Here is an 18,550-nt window from a genome sequence, read left to right as displayed (position 1 = left end):
GAAGCTCACCACCAGGACCCAGCACTGAATGAGTACCAGCTGTCCTGGTTTCAGAGATGAGGCCCTGCCAGCAGGAAAAGAGAGACTAGTTAGGTCCAGAATCCAACCCAGCAAGCCAGTACTTATGCACTTCTCCTGTGGGTATATCATGTTTCCCTTGCACTGGACAGGCTTTGTTTTGGACCTAGGAGAATTCTGTGTCTGCTCTTCTCCTTCCCTTTACTGTTGTGAATTCTTTGTGTGAGACAAGTGACCAGACATCATAAACTCTCCTGACCGCTGTGGCAAAGGGTAGCAAAGCTGTTTATTGGGCTACCTTGTTGTAAAAGGGTATGTTTTCTTGTGATGTCTGGCTTTTTCAGCTCAGCCACTGTCTTCCCTCTTTATGAGAATCATGTGCACCAACAAGTAGAGATGTAAAATTTCCGGAAATTTTGAAGCTCGGAAAAAAACGGAAATTTTCAGAAAAATTGAAAAAAATGCTGCATTAGCATTTCTTTTGTCTTTTCTAGATTGACAGTCATTCTGTTACTTTAGGAACATAAAATATGACTATGGACATTTTTATTTGGCATGAAATTATCACACCTAGCATATTAAAAATATAGTGTATCCAAACAATTATTACAAACAGAATACCCACCCACATGCAAAAACAAAACTGAAACCTTTTTATTTTCTTCTGACAATAGCACCTCCTAAAGGAAGAAATGCATCTTGTTCTTGCATTGGAGAGTTCAGTTTGTAACCTAGGACTTGCTTGTCCTCAGTGCACAGAAATTAGATCAATCTGATACCATATATATATATTTTAGAAATGATTTGGAAAATATTTGAACACCTTGTCTTAAAATATTTTATTCATCATGTTAAAATAAAACGTTCCATAATCATTTTTTTTCTTTTCTTTTCTTTTTTCAATTTTTCCAATTTTTCGGGAAAAAACAAAAAATCTTCAGGAAAAAAACGGGAAAAAACTGGTTTTTTTCCCGAATTTTTCCGGTTTTTTCCGGGCCTTCACATCTCTACCAACAAGCAGATAGAGAAAGAGGTTTAGTCCATAAAATAAGATATACGTTTATGTAAGATCCTGGGGTACATTTGGGGAGCATAGTGACCTTGCAAACAGCTTGAGTGGGTTTGGGTACTGTCCGGTTGGGTGGCTTCCGGGGAATCTTCCCTGTGCCCAGCCTTGATCTCCATGGTGGAAGAAAAGGTTGGACGGTCAAGTGCCATCAATTAAACCAAAAAATGGAATAAAATGAAAAGCTCATTCCCAGTTGCTCCCAAGTCATGGCTTGGAGGATCAGTAATGCCACACGTGCCCTAACCCGGATAGCCCAGGTTAGTGCAATCTTGTCAGAGTTCAGGAGCTAAACAGGCTCAGCAGTTGCTAGTATTTGGATGGGAGACCACCAAGGAATGACCAGGGTTGCTATGCAAAGCGGACACATGAAGCTGCCTTATACTGAATCAGACCCTCGGTCCACCAGAGCCAGTACTGTCTACTCAGACTGGCAGCAGCTTTCCAGGGTCTCAGGCCCCGAGGTCTTTCACTTCACTTCCTACCTGATCCGTTTAACTGGAGATGCTGGGGATTGAACCTGGGCCCTTCTGCATGTCAAGCAGAATCTTCTGCCACTGAGCCACGGCCCCTCCCCTCAGTGGCAAACCGCCTCTGAACCTCTCTTGCCTTGAAAACCCTGTGGGGTCTCCATAAGTCCGCTGTGACTTGAAGGCCCTCTCCACCACCAGTAGCACACATGTACCGACCTGTGGACTACAGGTAAGATTAGGTGAGCCTGGTTCAAAGGGTGGCAGTGTGCCAGGATCACTGTGCGTTATTATTTATTAAATTAGTGGATCACCCAGTCCCTGGTACTGCAGGGCTCTGGGTGATACACAGTGTTTGATAAAAGCATCAAAGCCATAGTATTTGGAATATAATGTGTAAACAGGACAAATACAGCAAATCTAAAAGAATCAGATGTCATCGTTTCACAATTCTTATGCCAGACTGCAGCCACCTCATGGGTGGGGGGAAGAGGAACAGAGCAGTCTGGAGAGGAGGAGCGGGTACCAGCCATGATAGAAACTGTTGCTGTCCTCAACCAAAAACCTGGTGGAACTTTTCTGCCTTACAAGCCCTGCGGAATTGCACAGGCTCCGACAGGGCCTTGATGGTGTCCAGCAGAGAGTTCTACCATGTTGGGTCCAGGACCGAAAAGGCCCTGGCTGTGGTCGAGGACAGCTGGATATTTCCGCGATGAGCTTATGTCTTCCGAGTCCCAGGAGTCACCTTTTGAGATTACATATTGAAATGACGTATGTAGGGTTACAGGAAGCAAGGCGGCTTTGAGGACAATGATTAACACGTAGACTCAGTTGTTTGGCACAGTGTTGAGCAGGCTGCCTGCACGTCCCAAGTCAAGCTAATCTCATCTGCAAACTGTAAACCACAGTTCCAAAGTTGAAGGAAGCAGCTCTCGTATCAGTAGCAACTTCAGTGGTTTCACAGGAAGTGCCCTGTGTTCTCTCACCCAGATGTTGCACTGCCTCTCCGGAGGGCGGATGCTTTTTGCACAAATCAGCTCTCTTCGACAGATTAAACTTCATCCATTGGACGCAGCCTGCAATTTAAGTGAATTTTCTACCAGATAATAGACTTGTGTTTGTTCGAAACTCCAAATTCAGCATCACAGAGGGCTTTTTTTGATGGGCAGGCTAGAAATGGCTGGCTTCAGATCAGATTAGAGTGAACCAGGTCAGGAGATGTACATCTTATAAGATCAAATATGAATAAGAATATATAGCAAAAAAGGTGTTAATCCAGATTCTTACTCCTTTGCGCCTCCTCTAAATGGGCTCAGATCACCTTTTGAAGGGTTTATTTGGTGTAGTGGTGAAGTGCACGGTCTCTAATCTGGGAGAACCGGGTTTGATTCCACACTCCCCCACTTGCAGCTGCTGGATGACCTTTGTCAAGCCATAGTTCTGGCACAGCTGTTCTTGAAAAAGAGGTTTTTGTCAGAGCTCCCTCAGCCCCACCTACCTCACAGGGTGTCTGTTGTGGGGAGGGGAAGGGAAAGGAGTTTGTAAGCCGCTCTGAGACTCCTTTGGGTAGTAAAGGGCAGGGTATAAATTCAATCTTACATTATTCTGCCCCTCTCAGATTTAGCCTAACAGCAGCCCTGTGAGGTAGGTTAGGTTGAGTGTGAGACGGGGGCCCAAGGTCACCCAGAGAAGCTTCCATGGCAGAGTGGAGATTTGAACCTGAGTCTTCCAGAACCTCTGACCACTACACCACATTGGTTCTCAGGTTTCCTTGTCACCCTCCGTTCAGACAAATTCCAGAGGCGTTGCCGTGTTCTTCCATTTCAGCAAAAACAAAAGAAGCGTTTTGGGGCACCTCAGTGACTTACTGTGGCAGAAAGTTTTGTGGGCTGAAGCACACTTAATCAGATGCACGGACCCTTACCGTGAGTCAGCAGATGACCACTTGTGTGCATTACACATTGGTTACGTGTGCTGTCACAGCTGACTTACAGCGACCCCAGAGAGTTTCCAAGGCTAGAGACGTTTAGAACAGGTTTGCCACTTGTGTAGTGACCTCGGACTTCCATGGTTGTTTCCAAATCCCATCCAAATACTAACCAGGTCCGACCCTGCCTAGGCTTCCAAGATCTGACAAGATGGGGCTAGCCTGGGCTATCCAGGTTGGGGCTATACAATGGTTATAGATAAGCATAATTGTAAAATGTGGAATCATATGAGATGCAGGAGGCAGCATGTGACATTTCTGTGCCATATGCATTTAGTCGCGCCCCCCCCCCACTGTTTACATTTTTCCTTCTGTCCTTGCGTATCTGTCTGCCAACTGAGAGTACACTTCCAGCATCCAGTGAAGTATACTCATCTGTCAAAACTATGCCACAGTGAATCTTTTAAAGATGCCATAAGATGCTTTTTAGTGTGTGTCCGTTCGAACGTTTAGGCGGTATACAAGGTGAGAAGGGCACCATGTGTTTCTTCCGCTCATTCCCTGGGGGAGCATTATTTCATCAACTGTAACTTCTCTTCCCCTCTCCCCAGGTGTCACTGAGACCCGCCTGGACTTCACGCACGAGGCCGACACGTCTGTCTTAACCCTTCGCAAGCCTGCAGTTAACATTGCGGCAGACTGGAGTATCTCTTTGCGATAATGCTACGAGGCGGGGGGGAGGTTGGATGGAAGGGGGGGGAGAGACATCGGCAGTGTTGGGGGACTTTAGGCCAGCCCCTTTAACTGAGGAACGGTGCCGTAAGCTCAGCCGGTAGCTCCCCTCCTGCAGTGTCTTGGGTCCAGTGTCTCATAGCAGGCAGGCATGTTTGAGGAGAGGGGCGACCCAGTCGCTCCCTCCCCCTTGCCCCCCCCCCTTCAGCCCTAGCTCAGACTCGGATTTTCGGGTGGCTCCCATAGGTTAATTTTTAGCAATATTTGCTGTAGAGTGAGAAATCTCCGGGTTGAAGTTAGGTTGGTCTCGTTTTCCTCCTGCCTCTGTTTGGGGGGGTGGTGGTGAAGGAAGGGAGACCCTTTCTCTTCCCCTTTCCCGGACATGCGATAGTGGGACCAACCTTTTGAGTGGCTCAGCCTTTCCCGGGGAGGGCGGAGGAATAGTTTATTCAAACTGCTCTTTTCCTGCCCATCTCTCCTTTTTCCTTTACATCCCTTCCCCCCCATTCTGGCTGGAGTTCCAGGCCAGTGTGTGAATCGATTTAAAAAGAAAAGGAAAAAAAGATGATTTACCTAGGCAAGGGCTGCCTTTAAACTCCTTTCCTTGCCACCAGGTGAATGTATAGGGAGTCCTCCTTCAATTATTTCCCTCATGCCTCCCATGCAGCCATATGCCATAAACCCAAATGAACGGATACAGCTTGACCATCTTCTCATCCTCCCCAGCCCCTAAGTCCCCAAAGGTTCTTATTTCTCTCTCTGACACACACACACACCACTTCTTCCCAAATCCGTTACGGTGTAGGGGAGCAGGAATTTTTGTTTTTTGGGGGGGAGGGCAGGGGGCAGGTATTTCTAGGTGTCAGTGAATCACTGTCGCTTCTATTTATATTGGGAGAGGGATGGAAGATGGATCATGGGAAAGGAACGGATGTTGCAGGTTGGCTACAAAACTGCACCCCGGATTGGGGGAGAAGTGGGAAGAAGGGAAATCGTAATTTTTCCCCCCTGCACCAAAACCTAAGGATGAGGGGGGAGAAAAAGTGGGTGTACACAAGCTGCTAACAAAACGGGCCCCTCCCCTGCTGGAAAGAGAGACGAGGGGCCATCCTTGAGCGGGAACCGGCAGGGATCTTTCCTCAGTTGTTGCAGCGCCTCTCATCCCCTGCTGCTGGCTGTCAGCTCTGCTGCCCTCAGACCAGGCCATATGGATTTCTTTGGTCGTCTCTTTTTGTGTGTACGTGGATTTAACATTCCTGGTCCTGGCCAGTTCTCCCTTGTTGTATGTTTGCAGGCAAAGACCCAGAGCAAGGCTTTTAAATTTCTCAAAACTGTCATCTTTAATGTACACACCCACATGAATTCCCCCCCCCCGCCCCTCTTGATTGTGATTTCATTTGCAAGTAGTGCTTTTACTGACTGGGTGTTTTGATAAAAGATGGACAATTAAAATAAAATAAAAAAAAAAACCTCTGAAGGATTATGTTGCCTTTTTTTCATTCAAGTTACGTATAGGAGGCGCAAGTGGCCACTGCTGCAAAAGGTATGTTTGTGACGACCTCCTATTAGGGAGGACTGTATTTCTCTTTAAATGTGCTCTTTATTTCTGTAAAACTGGGTAGATTCGGCTGCCACCAGGAATTTAAGGATTTCCAAACCTTCTGTTTCTCTTGTTGGTAGGGCAACACAGGCTCAAGGCTTTTCAGGGATCTATTGTGGTCCAGAGGAAGAATTGATACGAATTCTGGGATATTTTAAAATAAAATAGGATTTATTAAAAGGGGAACAAAATAAGAAGTTGGTAATTATTTAACTGGTTGGGAATTAGGTTTCTTTAACACACATATACTGATCCTTCTTGGATCCCACACAGATTCTTTAGTCTCTCTCACTCTCTGACTCCACACTGCATTGCCAGAGGTCTCACTGACTGAAAATCAACTGCACAACATCAACTGCTTTTTCACCAACTCTCATTATTCCAACTGTCATTCTCCACTCTCTCACTGACACACCCACACAGATCCACACAGAATAACTCCTCCCACAATCTGCCATCCACCAATCATGGCACTCTAGTTACTATCAAAAATTTAAAGGGACACTCTCAAACAAGGAATCATCACAATGTTATTGTCACATTACATGGGCTGGCTGGTAAGAATGGTGTGAGGAAGCAGATGAGTAGAAATGGCTATTGTGAAAATTCACCTGTTGGCCTGTATGACTTGGCCTTCAGCAGTCTCTCTGAATGTCCCATCTTTCTGCTTGACGTAGGCATAATTGCCACCAGATAATCTTCCAAGAGGTTTTTCTGTACTCCAAATATATCATAGATGTCTGAAAGGTCTGTCCTGCCTGTCTCAGATCATTTTGTCGATTTTCTCCTATGGAACAAGAGGGATAGTATTTGAAGCGCTACTGGATTTGAATATGCATGGGTCCACATTCCACCAGGTGGCATGCATTGCAGTTTGTCTGGAAAGGGGGACGCTTTGTGCTTGCTCCCCCCCCCCAGATATGTTCTTGCCCCTTCAGTTTTGTTTTTTTTTAAAGTGGTCGTGGTTGGCAAAAAGATATTCTGCACTGGCATGGAGACATTCAGTTGAAAATGAGCTGCCTTGAAATTGCAGAGTTTGGTTTGAAAGTATTGAAATAAACTTTAAAGCTCAGATCCCCTTATTCTTACATGAGGGTCTCACTAATCGTTACAGCAGTATCAAGGTAATATCTGTCTCTTCTCACTGTGAAAGGTGGCAATGTGGCAAAGTGGATGAGCAGGAGGCAGCAAAGCTGCTATCTCAATCCCACCATAAATGCAGTGGGTGCTTTCAGACTATCTTCTCTAACACAAATCTGCAACTTCAATATGACTATAACTCTGGTCTACCTTGTGGCAGTAAACTAAGCATTACTGTACTAAAGTGGGTTCATGTGGGGAGCCATGTTGGTCTGAAGTGGCAGGCACCTTTAAGACCAACGAAGTTTTATTCTGGGTATGGGCTTTTGTGTGTGTGCACACTTTCAGATACATTGAAACCGAGTCACCGATCATTACATATAGGTAGTGGGTGAGGAGGATATTGCCACGAATGGCCAATTTGAGCTAAGATTGGATTAAGGCACTTGGTAAAACCTCCGCATAGCAGCAGATTAATATACAGCAGAATAAAGGAGTTTACAACAATTCTAAGAACTGAGCGATGTTAACATGTGCAGTGAGATAAGAAAATTATATCTGTTAAGCCCCAGGGGTCACATTGTCCTGAGTGTTGTAATAACGTGTAACTCAGCAATCTCCTGTTCTAGTCTGTTTCGGAAGTTCATTGCAATCAAACAGCAGTGCCCTGGGAGGTTGAAATTGTCTCCTGCGTGTTTCTCAGTCTTCTGATTCTTGATGTCAGATTTGTGTCCGTTTATCCTATGGCAGTGATGGCGAACCTTTTAGAGACCAAGTGCCCAAACTGCGACCCAAAACCCACTTATTTATCGCAAAGTGCCAACACGGCAATTTAACCTGAATACTGAGGTTTTACTTTAGAAAAAACCACTCATACATTATAAGATGATCCAAACAAAGTAAGGAAAGCAATCCCAAATGCTTTCATTTTCTTAAAATTATTTGGCAGAGAATTCGACACTGTAATGATGGTCTGGGCCTGGCTGGGGCGATGGCATGCGTGCCCACAGAGAGGGCTCTGAGTGCCACCTGGTTCGCCACCACTGTCTTGTGGCATAGGGTTTGACCTGTTTGAAATACTCTCTGACCACTGAAACGGCTCAGCCTGCAACACCTTGCTCCTGTACTGAATTCTGAAGCAGCCAGCTGACAAAAAAAAAAGCCCTCCTAGAATAGGTGGAGCAAAAATGCTTTAGCTACGCTCAGTAGCTGGTGGGGAGAAACCAAAGCACATTAGAGCAATATCCTCAAAAAACAAATAAGGGCAACGCTTTAGCAGTGGCAGCCAGCTACAAGAAACACAACGACCTTCCCCTGGTTACGTAGGTATTGCTTGAGTGTCTATGGCTTGTCTTTGCTTATTGCCTGGCCTCGTTGCAGGACTAGTAAAGATCAAATGCAGGATCGGAACATGTCACGATAAAAATGAGGAACAACAACTGGTGGTTATGCAAACACATACAAAGCTACTGGAAGCAGATCGTCATTCATATAGAAAAATTGACAAGTTACAACTTACCCTTGATGCCGGAACTGATGCTGTTACATCTGAAGCCTCCCGATCGCCCTCCTACAAAAAGAAGAAAATTAATATCCTGTTAACAACTGCTAAAATAACTATTGCAAAAAACTGGAAAAATAAAAAGCCTCCTACCCAATGGTAGGAGCTGCGGTGGCTCAAGTGGTTAAGACGATGAACTGCAGGCTGTGAAAGGTCAGTAGTTCAGCAGTTCGAGACCGGGTGCCGCATGACGGAGTGAGCTCCCGTCTCTAGTTCCGGCTCCTGCCAACCTAGCAGTTCGAAAGCAAGTAGATAAATAGGGACCACTTTGGTGGGAAGGTAGCAGCGTTCCGTGAGCCTTGGTGTTTAGTCATGCCGGCCACATGACCATGGAAACATCTTCGGACAGCGCTGGCTCTTCGGCTTTGAAACGGAGATGAGCACCACAACCCTAGAGTCGGACTCGACTGGCTTTCGAGCAAGGGAAACCTTTACCTTTAACTTTTTACCCAATGGTAAGACATGGGATATATTTATGCTGGAAAAATTTTCAATCTATGACACCACATTCCAAAACGAATGCGAGTTTCAAAACATACTTAATGTCTGGTACCCAATATTAGACAAAATATCGTTAGACAAATTTGACTGGGAAAAAATTACGGAAGCTAAATATAAGATCATGCTTTATAGCTGATAAAATAGAGCACGATATGTAGTTATTTTGTTTTTTCTTGTTTTTTCTGTATTAATAATAATAGCTCACAGTGTAATGTTATGTTTTTAGTAGAAAAACATTCTACTTTTCTGTCAACCAGATCTATTGTACTGAAATACATGTTTACCTGTTATGTATATGTAAAATTATTACGATTTCAATGTATATCTGTTTGACTACCTGCATTCTAAAAAGTTAATAAAATTTCTATTTAAAATAAAAATAAAAATGAGGAACGAAAAAAACAAGGTCAGACCGGAGATCGCTGCTTTGGGGGACCCAAAGCAGTGACGAACCGGGGCAGGCAGCTGGAGGACTACAAAGGCGGTAGGACCGGAAGTGGTGTGATGGCAGGAATAGGGTGGGGGACAGAGTGTGGGGGCGCTGGCTGTGATGGAGGGGCTCTGAGAAGAAGCTGAGGATCCCCCGGTCACCAACAGTAAAAGCGCGGTGAGCTTGGGCCTTTGCTCCGTCGCCATAGCAACGGTGTCACACCGTCTCCCCGCCGCCGCCGTCCTTCCTAGCGCAGGGTCGGCTCGATAGCTGAGGGAGGAATGAATCGCTGTTGCAATTGCATGAAAGGGAACGGGATTCAGAGATGCTGCATTGCTCAGGGTTGTGTAGGATCTTGCAGTGCTAGAGAGGAGGAAAGAGAGGCATCGCACAATTTAAAAGCACGACCCTGTGCATGGTTAGAAGTAATCCGTAGTGTATTCAATGAAACTTACTCCCAGGAAAGCGTGTACAGGATTGAAACCTAAATGTCTTAAAATAACAGGTGCTACCTGGCTGCAGTCCGTGCTTCCCAAGCTAGCAAGCCTGGCCTTCTAATGGTTGGGAGAACACAGAAATAGGATCTGCAGGTTTCAAGCTATGAATAGACACTGTGGTTTACATGAAGCCCTGAATCAAACTAAGGGATGGATGAGAATGCAGCACAGGGCATATGTTGTGGTACTGGGGGAAGGGGCTGGTGGGAGGGATAACAGAGTCATAGGGTATAGATGTGTCTTTGTCCCAGCAAGTAACAGTGCTGAAATATGAACGTTTCAGTATCCATGAATGAAGTAGGGCCAATACAGTGAGCAGCAGTAGCATTTATCCTTTGCACATTTGGGATCCAGCTTGAATCTCAGTTTACAACATGGGACCCCTTTACACACACTGATTTTATTTATGGTTACTTGGAAACAAATCTCACTTTATTTACCAGGGTTTACATAGGACTATAGCCTTGATTTTTAAGCATATTTTTTTCTGTGCTGTCTGCATGTGATAACGTAAGTGTGCAAGCTTGTGGAAACTTTTGCTGTGTGTTGTCAAAGAAAAGGCATTGGCAGGGCCGTAGGTGCTTTCTTGCCAATTGATGGGGGAATGTTGTTCTCAAGATGGATCTGGGTAGGGGTCCATCCTTTGAGGGGTAGAGAGATCTTCCCTGCTATGCAGGCAGGGAGGGGGATATCCTTTGGCATCAGACGCTGCTTAGAGATTCCGTGTTGTTGACGAGGAGCAGAAGAACCTAGTGGTGCTGTGAAGAGCATTGCAGCACAGCAAGTAAATGCTTAGTTTTGTAATGGGTATCCCTCCAGCACACCAACACACTAGACTATGCCCCCCCCCCCAACCCTTGTGTTCCCAGCTGGTACACTGATTGTTGACAAATACAATGTAAGAGAAGGAATGGCACATTTGGGGCATGCTTAGCTTCGGATTATACTAGTACAAAGCCCTGCAGCTTGCCTTTAGGTGAAATGGGTCCCTTGGACAGAAGGTAGTTGACTGTGGTCCGTTGAGGCCCCTGGTCCTTCTAACAACAAGAGGACAGGAGAGCAGCTTTCCCCCTCCAGGATATTGCTGTCATCGAAGTTTCAGCTATCTCCTGTGGAAGCCCAGCTGTGACCATCTGCATGTCCCCCTTTTCCCATCTCTATAGGCTCTGCCATGAAGGTGAAACTGAAGAACGTTTTTGTCGTCTACTTCCTGGTTTCTCTCATTGGCCTGATGTATGCACTGCTCCAGCTGGGTGAGTAGCAAACGGAGGAAGGGAACTGGTAGCGCTCAGATGCTAAGAATATAAAGAGTTCCTTGTTGAATCAGGCCATGATATATCCAGCTCAGTATTCTGTTTCCCACAGTGGACAACTGGATGATTTCAGGGAGCATATATCATGATAATGATAGACATCCCTGTTGTTGGTCCCCCTGTATCTGATACTTGGGGGTAAACTGCCTCTGACCATGGAGGTGCCATTTAGCGATTTTAACCAATCTGTTTTCCGTGGGGCATGTGGAATGGTATGATATAGCCATATCTCGGAAGCTAAGCAGGGTTAGTACTCGGATGGGGGAGCACCAAGGAAGCCTCTGTAGAGGAAGGCCATGGCAAACCACCTCTGCTTCTCACTTGCCTTGAAAGCCCCTTAGAACCCGTGGGCACTCCATGAAATTGCTGAGCGGTCGGGTTAGAACGGATAAAAGGAAGTACTTCTTCACCCAAAGAGTGATTAACACATGGAACTCACTGCCACAGGAAATGGTGGCAGCTACAAGCATGGACGGCTTCAAAAGGGAATTAGATAAGCATATGGAGCAGAGGTGCTGGTCCTCCTGATGGTACTGATATTCCTGGCCACTGTGTGACACAGAGTGTTGGACTGGATGGGCCTTTGGCCTCATCCAGCATTGGCATCTCTTATGTTCTTATGTTCTTAACATAAGAGAAGCCAATGTTGGATCAGGCCAATGGCCCATCCAGTCCAACACTCTGTCACACAGTGGCCAAAAATACCAGGTGACATCAGGAGGTCCACCAGTGCGGTCAGGACCCTAGAGGCCCTCCCACTGTTGCCCCCCCCCAAGCACCAAGAATACAGTGCATCACTTGCCCCAGACTGAGAGTTCCTATCTATACCTTGTGGCTAATAGCCACTGATGGACCTCTGCTCCAGATGTTTATCTAATTCTCTCTTGAAGCCGTCCATGCTTGTAGCCGCCGCCTCCTCCTGTGGCAGTGAATTCCATGTGTTAATCACTCTTTGGGTGAAGAAATACTTCCTTTTATCTGTTCTAACCCAACTGCTCAGCAATTTCATTGAGTGCCCACGAGTTCTTTTTTTGTGAGAAAGGCAGAAAAGTACTTCTTTCTCTGCCTGCTCTATCCCATGCATAATCTTATAAACCTCGATCATGATTATAAACTTCAGCCATCGTTTCTCCAAGCTAAAGAGCCACAAGCACTTTAACCTTTCTTCCTTGCTGCAATCACCATAAGTCAGTTACTACTTAGTGGCAGAGGCACATATTCTCCATGGATTTTTGTAATCCTTTTTTAAAAACCTGTGTAGAATTGCAACCATAGTTCTCATTCCCAACCAAAACAAACCTTTACATTGAATTTCATTTGCTCATGTTCATTCCTTCCTCCTCTTTAGGTCCAAAATTTAATATGTAAGCTCCTCTCTGGGAATGGGCCAATCTCTCTGTTTTTAGATTGCTCAATATGGTGCTATATGTAAAAAACAGACGTCCTCTGAGGTTCCTTCTTCTTATCTCAGGGCAACCCTGTGACTGCACCCATCATCTGAAGTCAGCCAGTGACCTCATCCACGCCAAGGAGAAGAAGCTCTCCCAGTTGCAGAATGAGCTGAAGAGGTTGCAGGGACGAGAGAAAGTACTGGAGCCAGCAGCTCCAGCACTGCCCGTCATCTATGTCATCACACCCACCTATGCTAGGTAAGCAGCCAGATCCCTGGCATGGTGCCTCTGCTCTAGAAGGTGGAGTTATCACCGTCTATGCGACAGGGTGTGGCTCGGCACTAGTGCATCTGCTTTGCATGCAGAAGCTCCAAGTTCAACATGTGGCCATCTCCAGTTAAAAGGATCTCAGGAAAGCCCTGACCTGGATAGCCCAGGCAAGCCCATTCTCATCAGATCTCAGAAGCTAAGCAGGGTCAACTCTGGCAAGTACCTGGATGGGAGACCTCCTTGGAATACCAGCAGTCGGGAGGCGGGGGCAGGCTTTATGCAGCGACTTCTCTGAATATTCTCCAGGCCCCCAGTAGGGGTCAGTCACCAGAGGTCACCATGACTTCTAGGTGCGTGCTCGCTCGCTCTCACACACGCACGCACATATGAAAATACAAAAAAGTATCCAAAAAAAAAAAAAAGGATCTCAGTGTTGGAAATTTTCTTTCCCTTCCCAGTTTGGTGTAGTGAGAGCCAGTTTGGTGTAGTGGTTAAGTGTGCGGACTCTAATCTGGGAGAACCAGGTTTGATTCCCCACTCCTCCGCTTGCACCTGCTGATGTGACCTTGGGTCAGTCACAAGCTCTGGCACAGCTGTCCTTGAAAAAGAGCAGTTTGTGTCAGAGTTCTCTCAGCCCCACCCACCTCACAGGGTGTCTGTTGTGGGGAGGGGAAGGGAAAGGAGCTTGTAAGCCGCTCTGAGACTCCAAGTGAAGGGCGGGGTATAAATCCAATCTCTTCTTCTTCTTCCCAAGATCCTGAAGATCTGATGCCAATCAAAGTAGATAACACCGAGCTAGACAGTCTGGGTTTTGTGTAAGGCATGAATTCTGAAATTTGCAGGGGCGGGGGGGTTAACTCAGTGGGAAAGCACCTGCTGTGCAAGCTGAAGATCCCAGGTTCAGTCTGCTGTTAAATGGATCACAGTTAGCCAGGCTGGGAATGAATGATCCATGCTCAAGACTTCAGGGAGACAGTCAGAGCTGAAGTATTGCACCCCTTGTCTGATCCCGGCATTGGATGGCTTCATACACCCTCAGCCGCTCTCAGTTCGCTAGTTCCATTCCCTCTCCCCTCTCCTCTGCAGGCTGGTGCAGAAGGCGGAGTTGGTACGCCTATCCCAGACCTTGATGCACGTGAAGAACCTCCACTGGATCGTGGTGGAGGACTCGCCGGTGAAGACCCAGCTGGTCTCGGAGCTGCTGGCTCAGAGCAACCTGCGCTTCACGCACCTCCACACGGAGACGCCCAAGGAGCACAAGCGCAAGGAGACCGACCCCAACTGGCTGAAGCCGCGGGGGGTGGAGCAGCGCAACCTGGCCCTGCAGTGGCTGCGGGAGAACCGCGAGCTCAGCAACGAAGGGGTGGTGTACTTTGCTGATGACGACAACACTTACAGCCTTCGCCTCTTCGATGAAGTCAGTATGGGGAGGGGGGCAGAACCTGTGGCGGGGCACCCAGAGCAGAGTCTGAGCGGAAAGTCTTAGGCAGGTTCACATGGGAGGAGCCGCGGCCCAGTGGCAGAGCCTCTGCTTTGCATACAGAAGGTCTCAGGTTCAATCCCGGACATCTCCAGTTAGAACAAGCAGGTAGTGGGTGATATGCAAGACCTCCACCTGAGGTCCTGGAGAGCAGCTGCCCGTCCAAGTAGACAGCGCTGACCTTTATTTATTTATTAGATTTCTGAATCGCCCAACCCTGCAAGCGGGCTCTGGGCGATTTACAGCCTTAAAGCAGATAAAATACAATCAACATGATAAAATTATTACAATGCACTAATAAACCAATCCAGATGGCAATCATCCCCTTTTTTGCCAGCTGCCGTGCTCTCAACCAAAAGCCTGGCGGAACATCTCTGCCTTACACGCCCTGTGGAATTGCATCAGATCCCGCTGGGCCCTGATGTTATTTGGCAGAAAGTTCCACCAGGTCAGGGCCAGGACCGAAAAGACCCTGGCCCTGATCGAGGACAGCCGGACCTCCCTAGGTTTGACTGAGTAGAAGCCAGCTTCATGGGTTACTATTATTATTACTTATTAAGCTTATGAATTGCCCAATCCCTGCTACTGCAGGGCTCTGGGCGATGTACAACCGTAATAAAAACATCAGAGCGTAGGATAAAATATAAATACTAGTGCAACAAATCTAAAGGAAACGGATGGCAAATTTCATATTTACTTCCTAAATCTCTTCTGCATACCTGGTCCTGTTTTCTCTGTGACCACGAGAGCTAGAAACTTCCTTTATTTATACCCGTCTTAAAGGATTGGGGGGAAAGGAGTCAATGGATTTCTAGAGACCATATTCTGCCATGTATGTGAATTTCAGCAAATATAGGACAAGGAGCAGGCCCAGAGTTCTTACCAGGAGTAAACAGATGGGGAAAGTACTTTCTGCTTAATGAATAGTAATGTTCCCTGGAATTAATATGATGTGTTCCCTGTGTGTTATGATGATGTTTGCAGCCTGGGGTGGGGCTCCTTGTAGCCACAAGAGTAGGAGGATGGGAAAGATACCAGCTTGAAAGCTGGTCTCAGGCAAAGCCAGGTGTGCAGTGTAGGGTGGCCAGCTCCAGGTTGGGAAATACATGGAGATTGGGGGGTTTGGAGCCTGAGGAGGGTGGGGTTTGGGGAGGGGAGGTACTTCAATGGGGTATAAACGCCATAGAGTCCACCTTCCAAAGTGGCCGTTTTCTCCAGGTGAGTTGATCTCCGTCGCCCGGAGATCATTTGTAATCCCAGGAGATCTCCAGCCACCACCTGGAGGTTGGGAACCCTAGCAGCGTATTCCACGGTGCGCCCGCCCAGGCTCTCACCCATCTCTTTTCCAACCAGATCCGCTCCACCAAGCGGGTCTCCGTGTGGCCCGTCGGCCTGGTGGGCGGCCTCCGCTTCGAGCGCCCCCTCGTCGAGGGCGGCAAAGTCATGGGGTTCTACACCGCCTGGAAGCCCAACCGACCCTTCCCCGTGGACATGGCCGGCTTTGCCGTGGCCCTCCAGCTGCTGCTGGCGAATCGGGAGGCTCGCTTCGACTTGCTGGCCGAGCGCGGCTACCTGGAGAGCAGCCTGCTGCAGTCGCTGGCGTCCATCGAGGAGCTGGAGCCCAAAGCGGACAACTGCACCAAGGTGAGGGAGACGGCAGCTGTGCGGGGGGGTGGGAGGGGAAGGGACAGATAAACCTTGCAGGGCCGGTTTGTTTCTCTGTGGGTTAATGACCACAAACAGCATGGAGCGTTGATGTTCAGTAAGATGCTGCTTTTTACTTCCTCAAAGAGGAGGAAGTTCCAGACTTGGCAGCCTTGCCGTGTGCTAGCCATTGAGAAACCCAGGTTGAGAAACTGTGGAACTTTCTCCAAGAGCCTCTTGCATCAGGGGAAAGCCCCTTAGCGGAACAGGTTTGCAGCAGCCAACCCCAACGCAGAGGAAGAAGCGGCAGGGGCTGGTTCCAGCATCTGACTTACAGGAGGCAGTCTCTCAGACGAGAGGTTTCTCCTCTCTTCCCAGCATCTAACCAGCTGATCTGTGCATATCCTCCACTGTAGCCCTGGCTGGGACTTCAGGGAGAGCCACTTCAGGCTTAAGTTGGGGGTGGGTTTGAAGTGGAGCATTCTTCTGCATGGCAATGCCAAGGTATCTCAAGCCAGTCGCTCCCTTCAAGCATCCTCTGCTTCCAGTTCTAAAACTGGTGTAAATCTGATGTACTTTTCTTGGCGATGTTTCAGTAAGGTTACAGCTGAATAGTTCTAGCTGTGGCTTCTAGGCCATTGGGTTTTGGGGGGAGAGGGCTGGAATTTTTTTGGGTGTGTTTGTTTGTTTGTGTCCGTGCCTGGAAGTCATGGCGACCTCTGGCAACTCCTACGGGGGCATGGAGGACATTCAGAGAAGTGGCTTGATAGCCTGTCTCTGCCTCCCAGCCCTGGTATTCTCTGGAGGTCTCCCATCCAAATACTTGCCAGGGTCAGCCCCACTTAGCTTCCAGGATCTGACAAGATCAGGCTTGCCTGAGCTATTCAGTTCAGGGCAGCCATTGGGTTTTTTAAATTCTGGAGCCTTAAAGGTAATTTACTCTGGGAGTGGCTGTGGCTCAGTGGTAGAGCATCTGTTTTGCATGCTGGGTTTGATCCCCAGCATCTCCAGTTAAAAGGATTGTGCAGTAGGCAGTTGATATCTAAGATGTATAAGATATTGTTACTATGGTATACGGAAGATGAGACGGTTAAAGAACAAATGATAAAATGGGCAGTTAATATGAACAAAGAAATAGATATGGAAACCTGGGAATTTTTATGGAAAAATGCGATGAAAATATCAACGTGTAATAGTTTAAAAGAAAAGTGCTATGAAATGATGTATAGATGGTATATGACACCAAAAATATTGCAAATATGAATAGTAATATGTCAAACAAATGTTGGAAATGTAAAAAAGCAGAAGGGTCTTTTTATCATATGTGGTGGACTTGTGACAAAGCAAAAAGTTATTGGGCTGAGGTACATAGAGAAATGGAAAAAATTGTGAAATGTACTTTTAAGAAAGAACCAGAAATACTACTGTTGGGACTTAAAATGGAAGAAGTCAATGTGTGGAAAAGGACGCCGATGTGGTATATGATTACAGTGGCCAGAATGACTTATGCTCAATGTTGGAAGCAGGACAGAATCCCAGAAATTGGGGATTGGATAAGGAAACTACTGTTTATGGTGGAAATGGACAAAATGACAAGGAAACTTAAAAATCTGGAAGCAGAAGAATTCTATGCAGATTGGAAAGATTTTAAAGATTATTTAGAGAAGTACTGGGATGTAAAGGACAATTTAATTTGCTTTGACAGTTATTGAAAAGTGTGGTTATTAGAAAATAGATAATTATAAGAAAACAATAGGTGAAAAAAAGGTTACCGTTAGATGATGATTAAAAGATAAGGGAAAATAGAAGAAAATTTAAGAAATGGGCTGGAGGTTTGGAGCACTGTGGGAAGCCAAGGGGAGGAGAGGGACAAGAAAAAGGATGTATAACAGCTATTAATATAACTTGTATTTGACTTAATAATATATCCTAATAAATTGGTTTTTTTTGGGGGGGGGAAAGGATTGTGCAGTAGGCAATGTGCAAGACCTTCGCCTGACACCCTGGAGAGCAGCTGCCGGTCAGAGCAGAGAATACTGACCTTGAAGGACCAGTGGTCTGAGTCAGTGTGAGACCATTTCAAGTGGTGCACATTTCGGGGAGGGGCTCATGCCCTCAGTGAATCTGCATGCAAAAGGTCCCTGGTTCTATCCCTGGCATCCCCAGTTAAAAGGACCAGGCAGCAGGTGCTGTGAAAGACCTGGACCTGAGACTCCACACAGAGCAGCTGCCAGCCTGTGTAAACAATACCGACCTCAGTGGACTGGTGGTCTGAATCAGAATAAGGCAGATTCATGTTCAAGCAGCTATCTGGGGCAGGGCCGCATAAACAGGGCCGCATAAACAGAGTCGCTCAGATCTCTGACGCTCCCCTCCCGTTGGTTGTTTGCAGGTGCTCGTTTGGCACACCCGGACGGAGAAGCCCAAGATGAAACAAGAGGAGTTGCTTCAGAAGCAGGGCCTGGGCTCCGACCCCAGCATCGAGGTCTGACCAGGTCCCCGCACGGCTGTAGCAATGGAACCGGCACCGCTGTGGGGTGCAGGGTAGAGGAAAGGTTAGACCCTGCTGA

At 47.0% G+C, this 18,550-nt stretch overlaps 2 protein-coding genes across 4 annotated transcripts in view; both read left to right on the top strand.

Moving 5' to 3' along the window:
* The window catches only part of GANAB (glucosidase, alpha; neutral AB), a 46,659-nt gene extending 41,008 nt beyond the window's left edge, over positions 1 to 5,651 (top strand). For all 3 annotated transcript variants that reach the window (XM_015422711.1, XM_015422710.1, XM_015422712.1), the window contains one exon: positions 4,093 to 5,651. In XM_015422711.1, the coding sequence (XP_015278197.1) occupies positions 4,093 to 4,202 (110 nt within the window). In that variant the 3' untranslated portion in view covers positions 4,203 to 5,651. The remainder of the gene's footprint in view (positions 1 to 4,092) is intronic.
* A 3,815-nt stretch (positions 5,652 to 9,466) lies between these two features.
* Positions 9,467 to 18,538, top strand: B3GAT3 (beta-1,3-glucuronyltransferase 3). The gene is made up of 6 exons (XM_015422713.1): positions 9,467 to 9,562; positions 11,046 to 11,135; positions 12,667 to 12,844; positions 13,943 to 14,273; positions 15,690 to 15,980; positions 18,373 to 18,538. Exons 2-6 carry the CDS (start codon positions 11,054 to 11,056, stop codon positions 18,469 to 18,471), a joined length of 981 nt encoding a protein of 326 aa, XP_015278199.1. The 5' UTR covers positions 9,467 to 9,562; positions 11,046 to 11,053; the 3' UTR covers positions 18,472 to 18,538.
* The last annotated feature ends 12 nt before the right edge of the window (positions 18,539 to 18,550 follow it).

Source organism: Gekko japonicus, unplaced genomic scaffold (assembly GCF_001447785.1).
Source record: "Gekko japonicus isolate JY-2015 unplaced genomic scaffold, Gekko_japonicus_V1.1 scaffold2762, whole genome shotgun sequence".
NCBI classification, from domain to species: Eukaryota; Metazoa; Chordata; class Lepidosauria; order Squamata; family Gekkonidae; genus Gekko; species Gekko japonicus.
Note: the sequence above shows the minus strand (reverse complement) of the source record. Positions and strands in the feature narration are given on the sequence as shown.